Source organism: Protopterus annectens, chromosome 7.part0, assembly GCF_019279795.1.
Source record: "Protopterus annectens isolate FY-2018-M chromosome 7.part0, PAN1.0, whole genome shotgun sequence".
Lineage (NCBI taxonomy): Eukaryota > Metazoa > Chordata > Ceratodontiformes > Protopteridae > Protopterus > Protopterus annectens.
In genome coordinates this window covers 1,040,278,969-1,040,301,305 of record NC_056739.1, presented here as the reverse complement: position 1 = coordinate 1,040,301,305, position 22,337 = coordinate 1,040,278,969, and the positions used below count along the sequence as shown (strand labels likewise).

General features: G+C 34.1%; 1 protein-coding gene across 1 annotated transcript in view; it reads right to left on the bottom strand.

Moving 5' to 3' along the window:
- GALK2 (galactokinase 2) overlaps positions 1–22,337 on the bottom strand; it is a 612,555-nt gene that overhangs the window by 507,301 nt on the left and 82,917 nt on the right. The window contains exon 4 of the mRNA XM_044076364.1: positions 20,806–20,896. Coding sequence (XP_043932299.1) covers positions 20,806–20,896 — 91 coding nt within the window. The remainder of the gene's footprint in view (positions 1–20,805; positions 20,897–22,337) is intronic.

The window sequence follows — 22,337 nt, the reverse complement described above, 5'->3', positions numbered from 1 at the left end:
CAACCCTGGCTGAAAGGCTTCTGTATGTGAGTTAGTTTGCTATAAAATTAATTACGTTACTGTTTATATTCTTTTAGGCCACTTTCTCAATAACACCAGAGGGTGCAATAGTATCAAAGTCTCTAGCAGCAGTGTTCAAAGTTCCACCTTCATTCAGTGCCCCTATTACTTTTTTCAAAGAAATCTACCAGGGTTAGTGTGCAGAACATACCTTTCACAAAGCCAGCTTGGTTTAGGTTAAGGGCTTTCTAAGCTGCCAATACCCCTATTTACAAGCTCAATAAAGATACATTTCATTACATTACAAATTATATCGAAACAGCTAATTAGGTTGTAGTTTCAAGGGTCAATGTTAGGCCCAACTTTGAGGAGGGATACTATGATAACTGTTCTACAGGCCTTGGGCACATAGCCAGTAGCAAGGGTAGGAATGAAAAAGTTCAAGAGGGAGTCAGTGAGACAGACAGTCTAGAATCACATAGCTATTTTTTTTTTTTTGCACCAGAAACACACCCACCCTCACTATGTCATCTGAATGAGTAGTAGGCACAAAACTCAGGTAAAAAGGAAGTGTTATAACTGTACTGGAGTAAAGTTTCTTTAATTACACAAATGTGTATGTTTTCAAGAGTCAAGAAGGTTTTAAGGTGAGCATCTTTCTTATTTAAACTTCTAGCATTAAGAAGAGAAATATTTAGATGTTTCTACTTGGGATTTGTTAGGATGTTAGACAAAGGAGACTGATTATCTTAACAAAAAAAAGACACTGCAGAGGTATAGAATGTCTCAGGCAATACGCAGAATCCCTGGGTAAAAAGGTGCAAGCCAACCATAACCAAACAAGTAGGACAGTCCCCTATCTCCATCCAGCCTGACATATATTGGATCCCATGGAATAATACCATTTTCTGAGCTAATTGTTGACATAGATTATTTTTTGCTTGTATTGTGTCATCATTCACAGTGAAGGCAGGACAATGTTCAGCATTACCTATGTTCCATAAACTGAGATCTTGGATCTCTCTCTCTTCATATCTCTGAAGGAGGATTGTCTAAAGTCATTCATTCCCAAGTGCACAGTGACCAAATCATGTTCATACCTGCGGTGAAGGCATATGTGTACCTTACTAAGTTCATGAAGTCTAGCACCTGGCAGACACATTAGTATCACAGTCCTTGCTCATCCTGTTGAATAGGTGTCAATATGTCTAACTATAAAGTAACATATGACTAGGACACTGTCATATATGGCAGCAAGTTCTGATTGCCTTAAGGGCATAGGTATACTGCCTTGAGTGATCCTTGTTTGTGGCAACAACGGGAGATGTAGTAGAGAGTATGGCAGCATGGGAATATGTTGCCAGAGTTTAGTTTTGGTGGTGCACTGACTAGGAGGCTTAGAGGACGAGTTATGAATACTTGCTGGCATTTAGAAGTGGCAGTACACAGTCTGGGAGGCTTTGTGTGTGACTTTTTTCAGTATCACAATATATGTGGCTTTACTGTTTGTGTTGAACTATAGGGGTGTGAGCTTAATATTCATGCTGTTCATGGTGAAAGGGGGTAGCATATCCTAACGGCATTTCACTGTGGTAAAGAAACATTCCTACTTAAAGTAACAGTGTTTTATTTGTAACAAATCCATGGTATCAGTTATATATACAGTAGTTACATTCATATTCACCAACGTTTGTGTAGCTTGTACTTCACCATGTGGTATGTTCTGCCACATATGTACAACTCACCCACATCAGCTTGAAATCTTTAGTTTCATGCCTGCAGAATGGGCTACTGCACCCATGATAGGCCATTTGCATAATGGCACATCAAGACTGACCTGTGCTGAACTCTGAATTTGAACAGCTGCAGAGATAGGGTCCAGCTGCACAATTTTGTTTTCTCAACTTGTTGTTATAGCCACAAAACAGGGCATGGTCTCTTACTAAATTGAATTCCCCTGAGGTAGACATTATCTTAAGGAGCTGAGAACCAACTTAATAGCTATGCATTCTCTTCCAGTTGTAAAATTATTAGCTTCTGCCTTGCTAAGTTTTCTAGCTGTGACAAATACTGGATGCTTCTCCCCATCAACATTTTACAAAAGCACTACTCTTAGGCCTCCCTCTGATGCTTCAGTACATACTATAAATATTATTTGTTTGTTGACTGCTTTTTCAGTTGACTTGGGAATAAGTAGACTCTTTGCAGATTCTTGGGTTGCCAAATGTTAACTTAGTGCTAGAATGTTGGCAGGGTTTTAAGGATTTCCCCTGCTGTTATTAGTATATATCAGTAGTGAGGTGTGGGTAATGCAGTGGGGCTTAACTTCTCCTGCAAAAAAAAAAAAAGTTTATTTTTTATTTTTAATGCATGTTCAGGATTTTGTATATTTCACCATTATTCAGTGATAATTTACTTCGACTATTGTCTATGTATTCACCATAAACAGTTGCTAAAGTTAGGAAATTATACACCGGCTATGAACAGAATGCTTCCATTAACTGCCTGAAAGCACATAAACTTCCACTGTCCACTTCTTCACCTTGTGGAGGATTTTCCCTTAGCTAGGTTTATGAGGGGACATGCTATGCAAATGTCAATAACTGAGTTAAAATTAGATTAAAATGATATGCCACAGAAGCATGTGTATTTAACTGAAAGCTTTTTTTAAACACCTTTATTGAATTATCACTTGTAGCACAGGCAAATTTACAGTTATAAAAAATAATCAAACTGTATTACTAAATACACGTTTACAAATATTATACTTCACATATATTGCTATATATCATATAACCTAAGCAACATTACATAAATTAATCAATTCCTGTCTTTTTTTTTTTAAAACAAGAAACATCTTTATTAAACCATCACTTATGACACAGGCAATCATTCATTTATATAAATGAAATCTTAGCACACAGACACAATCTTAGTTGCAAGCATTTTACATCACAAACCATTCTGACACACTCCCAGTTACAAATATTATACATCACTTATAATCTACTCAATCATTTTCAGTCAAACATTACATAGTTAATTTAAGATCTGCCTTCTTTTAAACTTCATTCCTGCCCCGTATATATTGTTCCCACAATTCCCATTTTTCCTATGTAGTTTGCTCCTACCCTTTTCTAAAGATCACATTTCCAGTTGTTTTATCTCTGTTACTATATTCACTACTTCTAGTATAGCTGGTTTAGATTTTGGTTTCCATTTTCTAGTAATTGCTTTTTTGGCAGTCACCATAATTAGACAAAACAGTAAGGTCTTACCATATCTAGGCAAATTCGATTATGTATCATTGCAAAGAAAAAAAATCTCCCTTGTCACACCAATCTGCCCACGCAGCATCTCAGACAGTGCGTCCTGTAGGGAATCCTTAAAGTCCACCAACTCAATGCACTCCCAGAAAATATGTTTCTGATTACCTCTTTCTTCCCAGTCATACCTCCAACATTTCCCATCTATTTGAGAATAAAATCTCTGCAGTCTACTTGGGGTATAAAAATAACTATGTAAACATTTCCAAGCAAAAGTAATAAATCTTATATACTTTGTTACATATTTGGGAGACATACATATATCATTCCATTGATTTTCTGTGAATTTCTTATCCAGTCTCTCTCTTCCCAATCCCTTCTAACCCCCTCTGATTGATTCTTACAATTATGCAATATTTTATACATTCTACTAATTATTCATTTTAATGGCAGCTTATGTTCTAGAGTCTACTAAAAACTACCAGTGCTGGTCTTTTGATTAGGACCACACCACCACCATTTCTTTGTCTTTGGCTATACTCCGATATCAATCCTTGATAGGGATGGCAATCTTTATCCTGCAGTTCAAATAAATTCTTGGTATCTACCCATTCTATCATCTTAGCCTCTCTAATTATTTACTCCCAATACCTTGGTTCCTTTGTCAGTTTTCGCCAATAAATTTCAGCCCACTCTTGCATATTGTCTATATCCCTAATTGTAGTCATTCCTATTTGCAGAAACTTCTTTCTCCAGTCCCATGTTGGCTAAGTTCTTAGGACACTTTCTGCTACTTTACAGATATAATATTCTGTATGATTATTGTTATTCTCCTTAAAGGCCTGCATCCAAAATCCCAATCTCTCCTTGTTTATTGAGCCTCCCCCGTTTCATCATCATCTCTTTCCAATTTTAATTATAGTGTTCTGTTTGTGCTATGTATAGGAGCCTTAACTATGTAGCTCTGAAAACACCCCTTCAAATCAGGTAATCTCAATCCGCCCTATTCTACTGAAAGAATCAGCTTATCTCACGCTACCCCTCCCAAATAAAGTCCTTCAGTTCTTTATTCATTGCTATCCACAACTTCTCCTCTGGTTGATAAAAAATATGCATGACCTGTGTATAAGACTAATGGGACTAAAACATTTTAACTGTTTTATCTTGCCATCCAAATCCATATAACAAAGATTCCATTTTTCTCAGTTTTTATATTACCTTTTGTTTAGTTCCTTTCCACTTATCCTTAGCTGCCACACCAGAATAATTTTTAATCCATACTCCTAAATACTTAATTTTATCATGTCCCCATAAATATGGATATTGCTGAACTTATTCATATGTGGGGAGATAATTTACCACTATTGCGTTTGTTTTAGCTTCATTAATTTTGTATTCTGAAAAGATCTGAAACTGTCTCAAAATGTTCCATGACTCTGTAATGTTTCTTTCTGGTCCTGTCAGGTATAAAATAATATCATCTACAAATAGAGCCAGCTTTCTTTGACTACCATACCAGTTATATCCTTGAATTTCTGAGTTCTTTACCTTCTTTGCCAGTGGTTCTAAATATAGCGCAAATAACAAAGGTGAAAGAGAACACCCTTGCCTGGTTCCTCTTATCAAGCAGAAATTATCAGAGAGGACCCCACCCCATTTTAATTTTTGCCTTTGATCCCTCATATATCCTCCTAATCAACCTTATAATTTTTTTTACTGAAATGCAAATGCTTCCATTGTCCTGCTCAAAATGTCCCAGCTTACTCTGTCAAATGCTTTATACGCATCAAGACCCACCAATAACAATGGTATTTTCTTACATTTTGCTTCCCTCTGGATTATCAGTGTTCTGTTAATGTTGTCAAATGTTTGCCTCCCCTCCACAAAACCACACTGATCCATACCTATCAATTTTAGCATTACTTTTGCCATTCTTTTAGCCGTTATAGACATGAACACTTTATAATCATGGTTTAGTATTGAAATGGGCCTGTATGAAGCTGGATCGGATAGATCTTTACCCTCTTTAGGTATTACAGCTACCACTGATTTCATCCAGGATGTTGGTACTTCTCCTCCTCTTAAAATACTGTTAAACAAAAGCTTCCAGTTTTTCCCTCCTATCTTTCAAACTTCCACAGGAGCACCATCTGTTCCTGGGGACATTCTTGTAGATTGGTTATACATCAGAATTTTTATCTCATCTCCTCCTATCCTGTAAGTAATTGAGCCTTATCTACTTCTAACCTTGGCATATTTAGTTCTTCCATAAATATTTCCATTAGTATTTTTCTTGATTTCTATATTTTTTTCTGCTTTAAACAGACTTTTATACAATTTCTGAAATATTTTTAATACCTCTACAGGATATCTTGTTGCCTTCCTTGTTATAGGCTCCCTAAGCTTGGTGACAGCCCTTTCTACTTTCTGTTGCCTGAGTTGTAGTGCTTTATCCCTCTATGCCATCGGAGCTGACCTTGGAGTATTACTTTTGAATTGCTAAAATCTAACATCTTCACTTTCCTGGCAAGAAAAGCCTTATTATGGTCTGTAAAATGCAATCTTCATTTACTTATTAATTCATTTTTTGATAACCAGCTTTATCCTCTTATGGGACTGAATAGATGATGGAACCTAGCCTGGCAACCAGTAGGTGCAAGACAATGATTTTCTTTTTTTTTTATGGACAGGGTGCTGATCCATCACAGAACACACACACACACACACACACACACACACACACACACACACACACACACACACACACACACACACACACACACACACTGCATATACGCTTACAGGCTATTGGTCAAATGCCAATTCATTTAACATATGTCTTTGTGAGGTGGGAGGTCACTGAAGCACCTCAAAAAAGCCCATGTGAATGCAGGAAGGACATACAGACTTTGCACAAACAGTACCCAACCTGATCACTAAGAACCTCTTGCAGTAAGATACAGTGCTACTCACACTATGCCACTACACCTCTCTCTCAGAGACTCATCCTAGTAATGCCCTTCATTTATAAGATTGCAAAACAAGCTCCACTATAGTTTTCATATTTTCTCTTTACTGGGCTCTAATATAACCCTTTACAATGAACACCCAGCCGAATTCAAATAAATCCTTTCAGAAAAAAATCATGGTCAGTGCTTTAAATGGCCAAGAGTTACCTAAACTGCACTGCAAAAAAATCCACACCTATTGGGACAGCAAAATAATCATCCACTGAATATAACAATTTGTAATGGCTTTACATATTTTCCTCTTTGCTTAAGTCATACAACTTGACAAACAAATACCAACGTACAGTACATGCAAAATATACGCTGGATGTTTTTACATGGGATATTAGTAGGGAAAGGAAATAAAGTATGAAAAGGTGTTAGAAAAAATGTAGCAGAGCAGTAAAATATCTGTCGCTAGCCTGTCAGCATCCTCAACACATAACATTTCTATTTCTGATAGGAAATCATAATTCTAAATTATCCTACTTGATTTTTCAAAGAGGATGTAACTACTTTAAGTTGTTGTGAAAGATATTATCATTTTTTTATAGAACTCATTGTTTTCCTGTCAATTTTTTATCTGGAAATTTTCTTCACTTATAATCCTGTCATGAGTCACACAAAAACAAATTCTCAAGACTCCGCTTTGAAAAAGGAACTTCAGTCTGTTCTTGCTAACATGCAAGAACTCTCACTGAAAATGGATAGAATGGTCAACAAATTAGACAACTTTAAAGAGAAATGTTCAAAACAGGACAAATTCATGAGACTCAAACAAAAATCTCAAATATCTGGAACAGAAAATTTCTTAAATTGATATAGAAGGGAGATTATCTGAAGATGAAAACAACACTGAATTTCTTCTGAAGCAAAATAATCTTCTACAGAATAAAATAGATGATCGGGAAAACAGTCTTGGAGAAAAAAACATGCATATCTCTGGGTTACCTGATAAAATACCAGGAGGAAGCATTACTAACTTTTTAACATCCTGGATCTCTAACGTTTTAGACCTGCCTGAAGCTATGTCGTATGGCATAGAAAGAGCCCATTTGCTTACATCTTCCTCAAAAAATAATCCTTCGCAGAGATCTACTATTGTAAGATTGTTTTCATCTCCAGACAAAGAATTAATTCTTAAAACAGCCTGGTCTAAATCTCCAATCAAGACAGAAGACAGAATAATAAGATTTAATAATGATTATTCTGTTACTGTGATGTCTAAGAGGAAATGTTTCTTACCTTTAATAAAAGAACTCAAGAAGAGACAGAAAGTCCACTTGCTATTCCCTGCCAGACTTGAAATATTTCTTCCTGATGAAACGAAAACCTTTGAAGAATTGGACACTGCCATGGCTTTCATGTAATCTAATAAATATACTCAAACAAACAAGAAGATATGGATTGGAAAATAGCTCCTTGAAAAGACAAGCCAAAAGAAATGGATGGAAAATTAATGAAAAGAAAAATAAAAGAAAAATGACTTTTAAACTAGATTGCGCAATACCATTTAATCTTAATGTACAAGTATAATTTTTTTTTCCTGATAAAATTTATTTTTTTCTAAATAGTCTGAAAAAGCAAAAAGGAAATTTGGATGCATTATTCATTAAGATAATTAAGTTTTTATTGCGCCTTAATATTTAACTTCATTAACTAACATATAACTTATTATAAATATGATATATATATATATATATATATATATATATATATATATATATATATATTCATTTTGGTTAAGTAAACATAACTTTATTAACTCTTCTACTACTTTTATTCTATCATTACCAACTATATATTAACGTTTCCTTATACTTACTTCTTGTAAAGTTACTATATAAATTAAAATATAACAAATAATATTACAATGATTTGGTTAAGCTTGCTTTTGTTATTTGATATTTAAAGATCTTAATTGCAATTCTGAAAAGTATCTTAGATATGTTTCACTACTTTTTTGACCGTGGTATGGGTAGTTTATTTATAGTCAGATATTCCTGCCTTAGATGTTTTAGTTCCTATTACTAAGGTTAGACTAAGAAAATGATAGTACCCTAGGTATGTCTATTTTCAGAGTTGTAGATGTGAGTGTGACTGTTCTTTTGGTTTGCTTATGTGTTTGGGGTGCACTTGTTTGCTTGCTGGGAGACTGGAGGTTGGAGATGATGCTTATGACTGGTGCTGTTTCTTTCTCTTTTAGTTCCCTTTTTTATTGTTACATCTCTCGTTTTTTTTACTTGTGCTGATTACAGCTGACAAGCTAATTAGTGTGATGTCATGACTGTGGAAGATGTACAAGTTCATTTTATTAAAAGAAGGAAGGTGGACGGAAATGGCTTCACTAAACTCAACATACTGGGCTCAAGCACTTGCCTGGTAATGTTGAAGCTTGTCAGATTTTTTTTCTGGGCTGATTTGACTTGGTGTGGTTTCTGGCCGAGGTCAAGAGGCTTTATTTGTGCTCATTTGGGCGAAAAGACAGTGTGTGTGATCTCAGCCATCACTCAGAGGAAGTGGTAGGTGAAGAGAGAACTCTTTTTCTTGCATTTAACGGTCTTTCAGCTGTAACACTAGACTTTGCTATGACCTTAATGTGTGTTAGAGATAGTTGCATTAGGACTTCAATGTCATTTTTTTATGCATTGATCTGTGTGTTTCACATACAGTTTGCACGTCTTGTTGGTTGACTTGAACGGGACCATTTTCAGCAATGTTGTTCACTAAAGCAATCTTCACTTGCCCAGAGAATACTCAATGATACAAACCCAGCTGCTTTGCAACATTTTTAAGATGACTTGGGCAGGGAACTGATACAGCTGAGGATCCCTACATGACATTTTTATTCTGTTTGTTAGCAGAACAAAACAAGAACATGGCGAAGATGTACACAGTCTCTGTCAGCCCATCACAAGTGAGGCTGATGGACTGAGCTAGAGGCTGACATTGCTGGTTCCAAGCATGGTGATTTATTTTTTTCCTTAAGAAAATAAAACATCATATAAATGGTCAAAAGGGAGAAGCAAGGGGGGGTGATGATATTTAAAGAACAGAAGGTGAGAAAAGAGTGTGCATTATGCGTGTGATGACATCACACTGTGGGTGGTATTATATGGCTAGAATGAGTAAACAAGATGCTGTAGGAGCAAAAATAATACATTTGTTGAAAAGTGAAGTAGAAGGGTAGAAATTTGATAACAGATTTATTTTAACATTTAAAATGCTCATTGGTACCTGATACAATACAGCACTTTGTAAGGGGTTTTTTTTGTGGCACTCTCCCTTAAAAATTTTCATTTTTGTCTGCCCTTTGACCATTTATGCAAAGTGTTATAATTAAATACTTCTTGTTTAGCTTCTACTCACACTGAAGCTTTTTTAACAGGCAAAACAGCTAACACATCTAGTACCCATATATAGGTCACACCTATTCATTACAATCATGAACTATTCATCAAAATCAGTCATACCACAAAGTCAAAAACTAAAAACACCACAATTATTCAACAAGTTCACAACACACATCCAGCAAAATGTTACGTTTAAAATACCTAGCATGCAGGAAACATTTAAATAATAGCAGCTATGTACTAAGAAACATAGCAGGGGTCAGATCATAAGAAGTGATTAATACGGTCTTAAAACTCAAATGGAAGTGGTGGAATTGATGACTCACATTATTGTTCCTCCACCGTTCTTTGTGTTATGTATAACATGGCTTTCATTTCCATGTATGTATGAGTTTCTGCTAAGGTCTTTTTGTCTTCCCATTCTCACACACACTTGCATTTTTCACTGCCAAGGTGATATGTAGACTTGTTTTTCAATATAATGCCTGAGTGTATGTTTCCTTATGTTCTTTATTACCAAGTAAAAGGTAAAAGTGTACATATATATATATATATATATATATATATATATATATATATATATATATATATATGGGTTCCCTACATTAGACCGATAGCTCAGAAGATCGACACTCAAAACACCGATGCCAAAAGAACGAAACCTCAAAAACGCGAAAGTTCACATGCCCGACACACCACAATCCCGACACTTAAAAAAAAAAAGTTCACTGTTACACACAACACAAGCACACCAACAACCTAAAAACCTACACTACACCTTACACAAAACTATCTATGCACTAACCTTAACCCAAACCCTAACCCTAAGGTCCGTAACTATCGCACACTCACCTTACCCGCTCCCTAACCCTAAGGTCCTTAACTATCGCACACTCACCTTACCCGCCCCCTAACTCTAAGGTCTCTATCACACTCACCTTACCCGCACCCTAACCTTAAGTCCCTCACTATCGCACACTTATCTTACCCATACTCTAACCCTAAGTCCCTCACTATCGCACACTAACCTTACCTACACCCTAACCCTAAGTCCCTCACTATCGTTCACTAACCTTACCCGCACCCTAACCCCAAGTCCCTCACTATCGCACACTTACCTTACCCGCACCCTAACCCTAAGTCCCTCACTATCTCACACTTACCAGGTCGCGCTCACAAGTTACCCCTGTCGATGTTTTCACTGTCTGGATTATGACTTGTTGGTCATCTGCTTCGTCGTTCTTCTGGCGTCGGTGTTTTGAGTGTTGATCTTCCGTGCTGTCGGTCTAATGTACGGAACCCATATATATATACATACACACAAACACACACACACACACACACACACACACACAACAGGTACAGAAAATAATTACATTGCAATTGTAATGCATTAATTTATTAACGCATCTATGAGCATGGTCTATCTAATTAATCATTGTCAGTTCTATGTATAGTGCAGGTTGACAATTTCAATGTGAAACTGTGTCTCACCAAACTCAAATGCAAGTCTTCAGTCTCTAACAAAGTCATTCATATCTGATTTGGAGGGGGAATCAGAGGTAGATGTTAGTACTTTAATTTTTGAAGACTGTAAGGTCAATGATGTTAACTAGATATTTATGCAGCTGTTTGTTATGGTCTGAGAAGCTGTTTAACTCTGATCTGAGTAGAAAACAGGATAGTTAACTGTTTTACAGTGATGATAACATTCCTCCCCTCCTGTCTGAGAAGCACATGATGGTGTTATAATAATTTAATGGAGTTTGGCCCACACGAGATAACTTCAGTGTATGTCATCAATTTTTTTGTAACTGCATCATATTGATCAGAATCACACAATTGTGGAAAGGTACTGCAAGAGTAAATCAGTGAACCTTTTTAATGTTGGAAGGAGTAACTGTAGTTACACTCTTCTTATGCTTAACCTGCTTGTTTAGATAGTGTATATATCTATACAAACTGATGAAATGGGGTTCTAAGATATATTCGCATAGGTGTATTCTGAGGGATATCACAGTTTTGTGAATATACAACCAATGTTAAGTTTCGTATGGGTTGCGATCCTACAGACAGCATTTGGTTTGTGTTTTAGTGGTGGTAATGTGGTGTTTCGGCTGAACACATTCAAGAACATGAATATGAGATTATCGTCATATACTACTTATCACCTTATTCAAATCATTATACATATAAAAAGGTTATGGCTATACATTGTTCCATTTCTAATAATAAACACCAATATGATCAAGAATTTTAAGCTTATCATACAGTTAAAATTTAAGTTTTTGAAACTTCTTAGTTAGCTAACATTAAAAAGCACTGTATTTACTGTTATTGCCACTGATTAATAGCTTAATGAAGTTCATCTCTGTCTTTTCTGGTCCTTGAATACTACAGTGCTATATCTCCTTACCAAGTCAGTATAAACTGTTTATGACTTTATTTGTATTTTAGAGAAATGGAAGTTCAATTAAGCAACTTGTCACAATTTCAAGGGATTACGATAGAATAGGCAAATTGTTCATCGTTTTAATGATTATACTGTTTCAAAAGTAGCAGAGGGGGTTTGGACTGTGATAGGTAGAAATGTTTGGCTAGATTTGCTATTTAAACAAGGAGTGTTAGATTCCATGAGGGGACAGAAGGTTAACAGAAATCTATGTTTAGTTTTTTGCAAAACATTTTGTCTTTTAATGGTGTCTACTATCACTAATAATAAGAATATAGTCAATAATTTCAAGAATGCTGGATATATATTATTCAATAAGCAGTTCAAGATTTCTGGAAGTGATTCATTGTTAACATTATACTACTACAATTTTGAAGTTACCATTTGCATTTTTGGCTTACCTATTATATGACTTATTTAAAATATATTTCTATTAATATTAATGACTTCGATAATGGTTGCAAGAGGGGAGGATTAAACAAACTTCTAAAACTATTTAATTCCCAGATTATTTTTTACAGGAAACACACTTGTTAAAAGAAGACACTGACAGACTTAATAATAAATTTTCAGCTGTCTTTATCTTGTTCTCAATATAATCAGAAAAAAAGAGGAGTAGCTATTCTGTGGAGAAAGACTATGCATGTACCTAAAATCCTAAGTATGTACAATGATGCTTTTGTTCAGTATCACTAGAAATCAAAAGATAATTATACACTTTCGTCAACATATATTGGATTCCTAGAATAGGAGTTAAAACTGTTAAATATAAATTGGATCAAATTATTCAAATCTCAAAAGGCAGCATTATATTGGCACGAAATTTTAATTGTATATTAAAGAATGAAGATTCTAACACTATCAGAAAGTATAAGATACCTGCCTCAGCAAAAGCATATCTTCACATACTGTCCCTTAACTATATTTCTCTTCTACTTATAAGGGTGAGCACTAGTATAATACAGATATGTGTTCCAAAACGTATCCTTACGATAAACAGTAGATTTGAACCTTCTCATTTCATTCATTATGAATTGTAGCATCTAAATAATTAATTTTGTCAATGTAATACTATACATAAATTAAAAAAATCTAATACAAGTAATAAATTCTTGCAAGTTTTCCTCTGTGTCCATCCAGAAGATACATACATCATCCAGGTATCATTTGTATAACTTCCAACAATTCACATAAGTAGAATTAAAGATAAACTTTTGTTCCCACATAAACAACATAATATGTGTGTATGTGGGGGCACAGCATGTCTCCATAGCAACCCCATTAACTTGTCAAAAAAGTATCCTTCAAAATATATAAAATTGTTTCTCAGGACCAATTCCATCCTTTCCAGATGAGTTCTAAATTCATCATGGGTTAACCCACCTTTCTCCACTAGTTCTTCCTCAAACCATTCCAGGCCCATATTATGGGGTATTACTGTAAATAAATCTACTATATCTATGGTGACAAATATAATCTCATCAGTAAATAAATCGGATGTAATGTTTTTTAAGATGTCCCAAGAATCTTTCAATATATTTCCATCTCCCATCCATAATTTCTTAATTTTGAAATCCACAAACTTAGCTAATGGGCAAGTTTTAGACCCATTGGCCACCACCTAAATGGATGAGCTAACATATATTTATGAGTTTTAGGTATACTGAATATCAAAGGTACTATAGATTTCTCCATCTGGAAATACTTATAAGTGTCAATATCTATAATCCCCTCATCAAATAAGTCTTTTATGGCAAAATCAATTTGCTTGTAAGCCACATTAATCTCATTTATAGAGACCCTGATGTACTTACTACCATCACTTAAAATATCCATCATCTTAGCCTCATATGTGGTGGTATCCATTAACAATTTTCCCCCTCCCTTGTCTGGTTTCATAACCCTCAAATACTTATTTTTTAAGCTCTTTTAACAAATTAATCTCTTCTACATGGAGGTTTGAACAAAATGTATAACCTTGGATACCTCTCACTAATTCTCTTTTCACAAATGTCTCAAAAATTTTTTACTGGATGCAGAGAGGGATTATAAGTACTTTCCTAAGGGCTCCCCCTTATCCTATAACAAAATCTTGTGCAGGGAACATTAATTCCAGATTATTTTTCCTTACAAACAATTTAAGGTCAATTAAGACCTTACTAATATCACATTTCCTTTTAGGGATACATTTAAAACCCTTAGAGAAAAGCTTAAAATACATTTTGTTAATATGAACACTACTATAGTTAAATATACTACACTTACCATAGGTGTACCTACAACTATCCCTTAAAATGTTTTGCTCAACCTCTCCATTGTTATCACCTAATCTCCAGAGTGGGGGAAATTCTAAAGTATCCTGTACACTGAAATGACAATTTGATTCAATGATCTGCAATTAATCATCACCATGTCTCCCATCCCCCCCATGTAGTTCTCTCTTCTACTATGTTCATGATTTCCAAAGGAACTAAGCAGAATTATGCTCTCTCACCTTTGCCCTTTAGTTTAATTATGGAACCATTTGCAAATTATATAAGATTATCTGTATGCCTTTAATGTTTGGACTTAAAGAAGAATTTAAATTCCAAAATCCACTTGTTTGCAGATGATACTCTCTTGACTTAGAATGATAGTAACTGTTGTCTTTTTTGTTATTTTTAAAGCAACAACAATCTTTCAGAAGAAATCTGGTCTTAGTTGTAATGAAAACAAAACAATTTTTTTATTATAAATTCTAATATTTTGGATATAGATGAAAGATTTTCTAAATATAATGCAGAAGACAAAAATAATTTAGGAATAGTCTTAACAGACAATATTAAAATATAATAACTTTTAATTATAATAGTTTAAATACCATAAACATCGGATCACCAAATGGAGCATTTTTTTTACTATGGAAGAGAGACTTTCTTTAATTAAAATGATTGTATTATATATAACATGTTTGGTAAAAATAATCTCCATCCCGCCACCCCCCCACCCCCCGCTAAAAATAGTATAAAATAGTTTAATTATTTAATTCTGAGATTTCTTTGTTATCCCAACAAATCCAGATTAGCTTTAAATAATCATTTAAGTGATTGGTCTTTTGGTGGCATTGGTTTCCCAGATATAGAATTATATTCTCTATCATCATTCATCAAAACAATATCCCCCTGGTTAAATAATGATTATAAGTCCAAATGGAAAGAAATGCAAGAAAACATTTGGTTAAAATCTAATCATTTGACAAATTCAGACCAATATATAATATTAAATAATAATTTTCACTGGTACTTTTCAGATAGTAAAAATCAATCAATTATTCTTACATTTCCATGATAATGGTCACCTTTAAAATTTTTGTATGTAAGAATTCAAAACACAAAGCATGGGTCTTTCAACTGTTTCCTACAGCTTTTATTCAAAATAATATATATGCATTTAATCTATCATCAATGATTACATTTAAAGGGAACATTTTGATATATTAGTTTCAGTTGATGGATGGTAAAAAACTGCAAAAGGTATATTATAAAATAAATTCAATTTGTGAACGGAAATGTGGTTAGATATTAAGAATTGTAAAAAAATTGCTGAACATAAGATTAATTTAATGCAAACAACAGTAAGAAACTATGTGCCTAAGCTTATTGATCTTTTAATTATTCTGATACAACAGAGTATACTGGGAAAGGACTTCTATCCAAAATATATACAGTGGTTAAAAATAAAACAAAATATTACAAAGAAAGTTACTGTGAATATTTCAGACTCATAAATAATATATATCCAAGTGAAAATGATAAAAAATAATGATAATTACATCAATACAAACTACTTCCTCATTAAAATGGAGATTATTCTCTTGAAAATTCACTCACAGAACTTTCATCACATCACATAGAGTTGAATTAATGTACACAAAAGAGTGGACTGTTAATGTAAGTTAAATGTTAAAGCCAATTGGCAACATATGTTTTTTGATGGTGTTGTACTTAAACCAGTCTGGGATAATATTAATCTTTTTTTACAGGTTCTATTCTATTATAAATTTATTTTAACCAAATCACTACTTTAATGTAATACTCCAATTCTTGCTTGTCTCCCAGATATAAAATACCCACTTTTACTAAGTATTTTAACAATGCAAAAAAAGGTATTATCAAGAATTGGAAAACTGAATCTACTCCAGTTATGAAAGAATTTGTAAGCATTGCAACCAAGTTTTATCAACTAGAACTTATTACAATCAAGACGAGAACAACCAGAATCACCTCTTTCTACAACACTTGGAAGAAACTTAAATAAATGCTAAATAAACAGTTGCTAATACTTAAAATAATTAATGTTAGTGTTTGCAATCATTTAGAATTCTTGTACAGTAGACACCTCTGTAAATAGTCATTTTTTTGTTGTTTTGCTCTCTTAATATTCTTTTTTTAATTATTTTTCTTTCTTAAGTTATGTAATTCTATACATTCCAAATATTATTAATTATCTGAATACTACAACCTGAATAAAAATATCTGAACAAAAAAAGTGTGTTAAGGACAAATGAGTATAAGGAAAAGAAATAATAAATTTTTATTTCCAAGCAGCTGTATTAAGGATGTATAGGGACTAAAGAAAAAGAATGGAATTATTGGGGTAACACGTATGAAATTCAGTGAAGGGAAATGGAAACCGGAAAATAAATAGGTACACGAGAGTGACAAGTATGTGAACAATAAGTCTGGAATTTTACTTATGCCTTCCTGCATCAAAAGGTTAAAAGTGTCTATATTAATTGGGAAAGCATCTGCAAACTTTATAAATTTAAAAGTTATAGAATGTAAAACAAAACAGAATGTGGGTTTAGTTCGCTCAGTGGGGTAGAGAAATACTAAATGGACAAGTTTAAACTAAGAAAATGAAGGTAATGGTTGTGCTGAGAAATCATTCATTATACAGTGTTTAGGTAATTTAGTTACAGCTTTAGTAATTTATCACATATGTCCGATTTATTTTTTAATAAAAATCCACCTAGTCTTTTTGATGTGTGTCCCAAGATCAAAAATAACCACCTCATTCGCCAAAAAATTAGGAAGACTGAACCTTGGAGTTTAATGTGTCACCTGAAGGACAGCACCTCAGAAATACCGACCCTCCCCTAATGCTGCAAAATATTATTAGGACCACAACATAAACCAAAAACCTGGTGTATGGATAAATATCTTAGTCTTCAGATGCACTTGGTGTGAATGGTAAACAGGAAACCTTCTGAGCCACTAAACAGTACAATTTAATGAAAATGATACTATGTGTACAAATTCTACTAAATCATGCTTTTACTACATACTGCAGTATCACAAGCTACCATAGCAACTGTAAAACTACAAATGAAGCCAACAGTAATGAGGCATTTCATCTCCGAGAAGTGCCCCTTCCAGTGCAACTTTCCCCAATGTTAAATCTTTAGGATAGTCTCCTTTATTCTACAAAAATCTGTGCAATGTCACATTTCTCATTTTAATACAAAATGTTCCAATATATGACTTGGTATTCCTCAATGTATTATGTGTAATTAAACTGATTTATGCAATAATGATGTTAGTGGCATCACACTACAGAATTTGAGGCACACAGAAGCAATATACCAGCTGACAAAAAATGCCCACAAAACTCTGTACATCCTGAATAGCTACTGATTACAAAATATACGTGCAGGAAATAAATATATTAACCAAATGTAAATACTACCACTGCAGTGTGTTGCAGTTGTATCAATTTCATCCAAGCTGGATAAGCTTTATGTATGTTGCACCTGTGCCCTTTAACAAGTAAGTTGTTGGTGTTTTGGTGCATATAACACTCTTTTGACATATTACTTAATCCAATGAATGTTTAAGTGATGATTTTATATTCTGCTCATCAATGTAGTGCTATGTTATAATAATAATTAGCTCTGTACAGCTCTGTATGGTACATTAATGTGGTTCTCTATCAGTATATCCTCTGCTAAATCTATTTTGACCTTACATTCATAAATGTTCTTACCATCTCTCTACTCTTACAATAACCCATATGAATACCCGCAGAGTGAAGGATTTAGTGTAGAAAGTCTAACACGGGTTATATCACAGCATGAGTCCCCCAAGTAAGGAGAAACAGGAGGAGAGGGAGATATCTGAAGATGAAACATGGACATGGGAAAGAGAAAGAGATTTAACATGGTGCAATATTTTTGCAAAGGAGAAAGCAAAACTAATCAATACAAACAGAGCAGTACCAAAGACATTTGAAGAGAAATACAGCCAAAGCCATATAGATATGGAAAATTTCACAATACAAAAAATAAAAAAACAAAAAGGAAAAGTAGAAAAGAGGATTAGTAATGGAGGAATTAAAGAAATAGAAATTGAGATTATGGATTACCTGTGAAATGAAGGATTTAGTGTAAAAAATCTAACTCTGATAACGTCACAGGAGGATAGAGCAATGAATCCCCAAATTAAGGAGAAACCAGTAGCGTGGGAAAAATCTGAGCAGTTGCCATATGAGGATACTTTGGAGCCTTCCATAGGAAATCAATACAAAAGTTCAGGTGAAGTTATAAAACAAGGGAAGGAACAGAAAACTGTGGCAACCCTGATACAGTCAATGTTGTGGAGTAATAGGCCAGTGAGTTCCCATATGAAAAGGCAACGGATGATACAGGAAGATGCTGTGGAACTTTCTATAGAATGCCCACAGGAAATGGAGAACAAAAAATGTGCCCTAAGTTTAGAAGAAAATGAGCTAAGAGAACAGCTGCTTGATTTAATACGGATGGACAGACATTAAGATCAATGAAAGAAACAGACTACAGGAAGTCAATAAAACCCAAAAAGTTAGAAGTTTGATGAAACAAATAAACGCAATAATTAGGACAGTTCAAAGACTCATGCAATATAACAGAAGTAAATAAGATATAGCACTGTGCAGATATATTAATAACAGATAAAATCTTACCCAAAAAACATAGTAAGGAAAATGAAGGGGAGAAATCAAATGCCATCATGGAAGTATAGAACAGAGAAAACTATAAAGCAATTAAGGTAAGAGGTGTCACTGTTAGAAGAGATACATCTGCAGTTGTGGGACTGCATACATATCTGTTGATCTCACAAGACCAAAACGTAGTAAAAGTTTTAAAACATGAGTAGAATGAGACTAAGATGACTTCCATGCTTAGTTTAGCAGAAACATATCAGCATTAAGTGGGAATGGAAATCAAACCAGAAGTAGATAAAAATCAGACAAATGAATGTGCCAAAAAACAAAAGAAAGAATATAGGATGAAGGATCAGATGCGAAGGCAAGAAATGTGGAAAATGCACAAATAAAGTTGCAAGTATAGAAAACGCTTTGAACAACCTCATGTTGATCAGGATAGAATGCAGAAATAGTTAAAGACAGGTGAAGTTAAACCAAACAACAAGAAGTTAATACTGGTGGCTCAAGACAGTGAACTACATACACTTTGGTTTACAAAGTCCATTGAACATGTGGGAGAAATAGATAAATGTAGGTTTTGTAAAACGGAATTGGAAACAGTTGCCCATCTTATTGCTGGTTGTGATATACCAATAGCAGAAGGACAGTATAGTGAAAAGCATAATAATGTGGCAAGACTGTTGCATTGGGGATTGTGCAAACACTATAACATTGAAGCAGCTGAAAAACACTGAAACCACTGAAACTCTTAAATTGGTTAGAACTACCCCATCAACCAACATATACAAAGCATTCATCTGCATTTCCAGCTCTAAATACCATTCTACACAACTATGTTCCCAATTGGTTATTAAGATCCACTAACCAAAAGTGCTTCTGTAGCCACAAACTTATCAAATCTTCTAGGCATGCTCTGTACTGACACCATGTTGCTAAGACCGGGAACCCCTTACCTCTACACATCAGGTCTATAACCTCCCACCAGTCCTTTAAAACCACTCTGAAAGAATTCCTGGCCAAAATCTGCTCTTTTCTTTCTCAACCCCAGATAAACTATATTCCTAAATATGAAAAAGTACCTATTTATACCTTATGCCTCCTTACTTTCCCTTCTTCCCTCACTCTCTTGCTTCAATCAATTTATCTCCCGACTCTCTTTCTAAACATGCCATAACCCTGTTTTTTTTAATCTATCACTAAATATTGTAATTCCTGATTGCATTATACTAACTTACCATTAATTTCTATATAAACTGGTAAAATTTCAATAAATAATAAATCTTTGTCATACAAACTGTATCTATTCTTAACCAATGTTTTCACATTATGTTTAATTTGGTATAGTTATTTTATTGTGGTATAATTATTTAAACTGCAGATGTTTTACATTATTTTTGAAGATTATAAAATTATTGTTAAAATGCTTTTTTTATATTTTAGAGCTTATCCCCCTGGGCCTCTGTTGAAAATGGGCAACTAAACAGTTGGACTTGTTACCAAAAGTCACCAAATAAAGTTGTTTTTTGAACCGCTGTATACTTTTAAATAAAACCATACAAAAAAAAAGTTATTCTTCAGTCACTGGTAACATGCAAAAGGCATAAGAACATGTAATATGTTTTACTAAAACACTGAAAAATTGTCATTACATAACACTGGTTAAAATAATAATAAAAAAGGCAAGACAATCAATACAGTAACTATTTCAACTGCCCATTATTGCTAAGGCATACATTCTTAAAATAAACCATTGTATTTCTTACCTGAATCCCTTTAATGCCACAGAGAAAATAATTATGCCATGCAGGTTTGGAGTTGTCGATATGAATATCATTAATATTTGTACTGAAATCCCTGTGAAACAGCAAAAGAAGAGTTACGAAAATATTCACTACAAAGAGTAATGAATTACTACTGCCATCTGGTGTTCTATTTCATTTACAACATGGATCTTACCAACATCCTTATTAAGGCAAATCAACACTAGGTACTTTATTTTAAAACAGTGGTGCACAACCTTTTGTGGGGAGGGCCACTACATGAATTCTTAATGCATCTACAGGCCACCTCAAAACATAGTAAGTCGTTACCAGTTAATAATAGGTACAGGTGACTGGTAATTTTACTTAAGACAGCAGTCATGAAATTGCCTGTTTTCTACATCAACTTTGCATTTAACTTTATTCTGGCTTACAGCCATGACTTATTATAAACTCTCGCAGAAAGTTACTACTGTTTACAGACTCCAAGTTATAAACAACAAAGAATAGTTACTTCCACAGCTAAAATTAAAGGTGTGGTGCAACTGCAGTTAATTAGGTAAGTAAGCACGTGCTGGAAAGTTTGCGTGACTGGAGTAAGGCATGGCATTTTTTCACTTTTTTTAAAAAAATTTTGGTTACTCTCTGGGGACCGGATGGTATTGCGTTGAGAGCCAGACATTGTGCACCACTGACTTAAAACAAAACTCTTATCACATTTCAATGATATGCATTCAGTGCAACTTATGACATTAAGACTTTTATCTTACATAATGCTTTTGGTTCCCAGCTGCAATTCTGATGATGATATGATCATGTACTTTAACAAAATTCTAATCAGCATCAGACTAATAGACATATTATACACATACATAAAGACATACATATGTGTCTGTATTGAATCATCTATGTGAACTACATCAATAATTCAATAGTCAAAAATGAAACCATCAACAGCAACCAAGAAAACCATTACACTACATAAAACCTGTGAAGACACTGTTTCGGTAGGGATACAAATCCCTCTCCTGCCCTCCCCCACTCACTTCTACTTTAAATATACCACCAAGAAGATCAAACAGCAGAGGAGAAAAGGACCAATTCCCTGACCTCAAAGACTACTGATCTTGTCAAAAATGCTTGTGTTATCCCTTAACATTGTGTGTGTGTGTGTGTGTGTGTGTGTGTGTGTGTGTGTGTGTGTGTGTGTGTGTGTGTGTGTGTGTGTGTGTGTGTACACACACACACACATATATATATATATATATATATATATATATATATATATATATATATATATATATATATATATATATATATACACACACATACATATATATATATATATATATATATATATATATATATATATATATATTCTTCTTCTGTCTTTCAGCTTTTCCCAGTTAGGGGTCGCCACAGCAGAACTCCAGTCCGCTAATGATTGGCAGTGGATTTTTACAGTGCCGTGTTGCCAGCCCTTTGCCCAACCTTCATAGGTTCATAGGTTCATAGGTTCATACTAGGCTATCTGC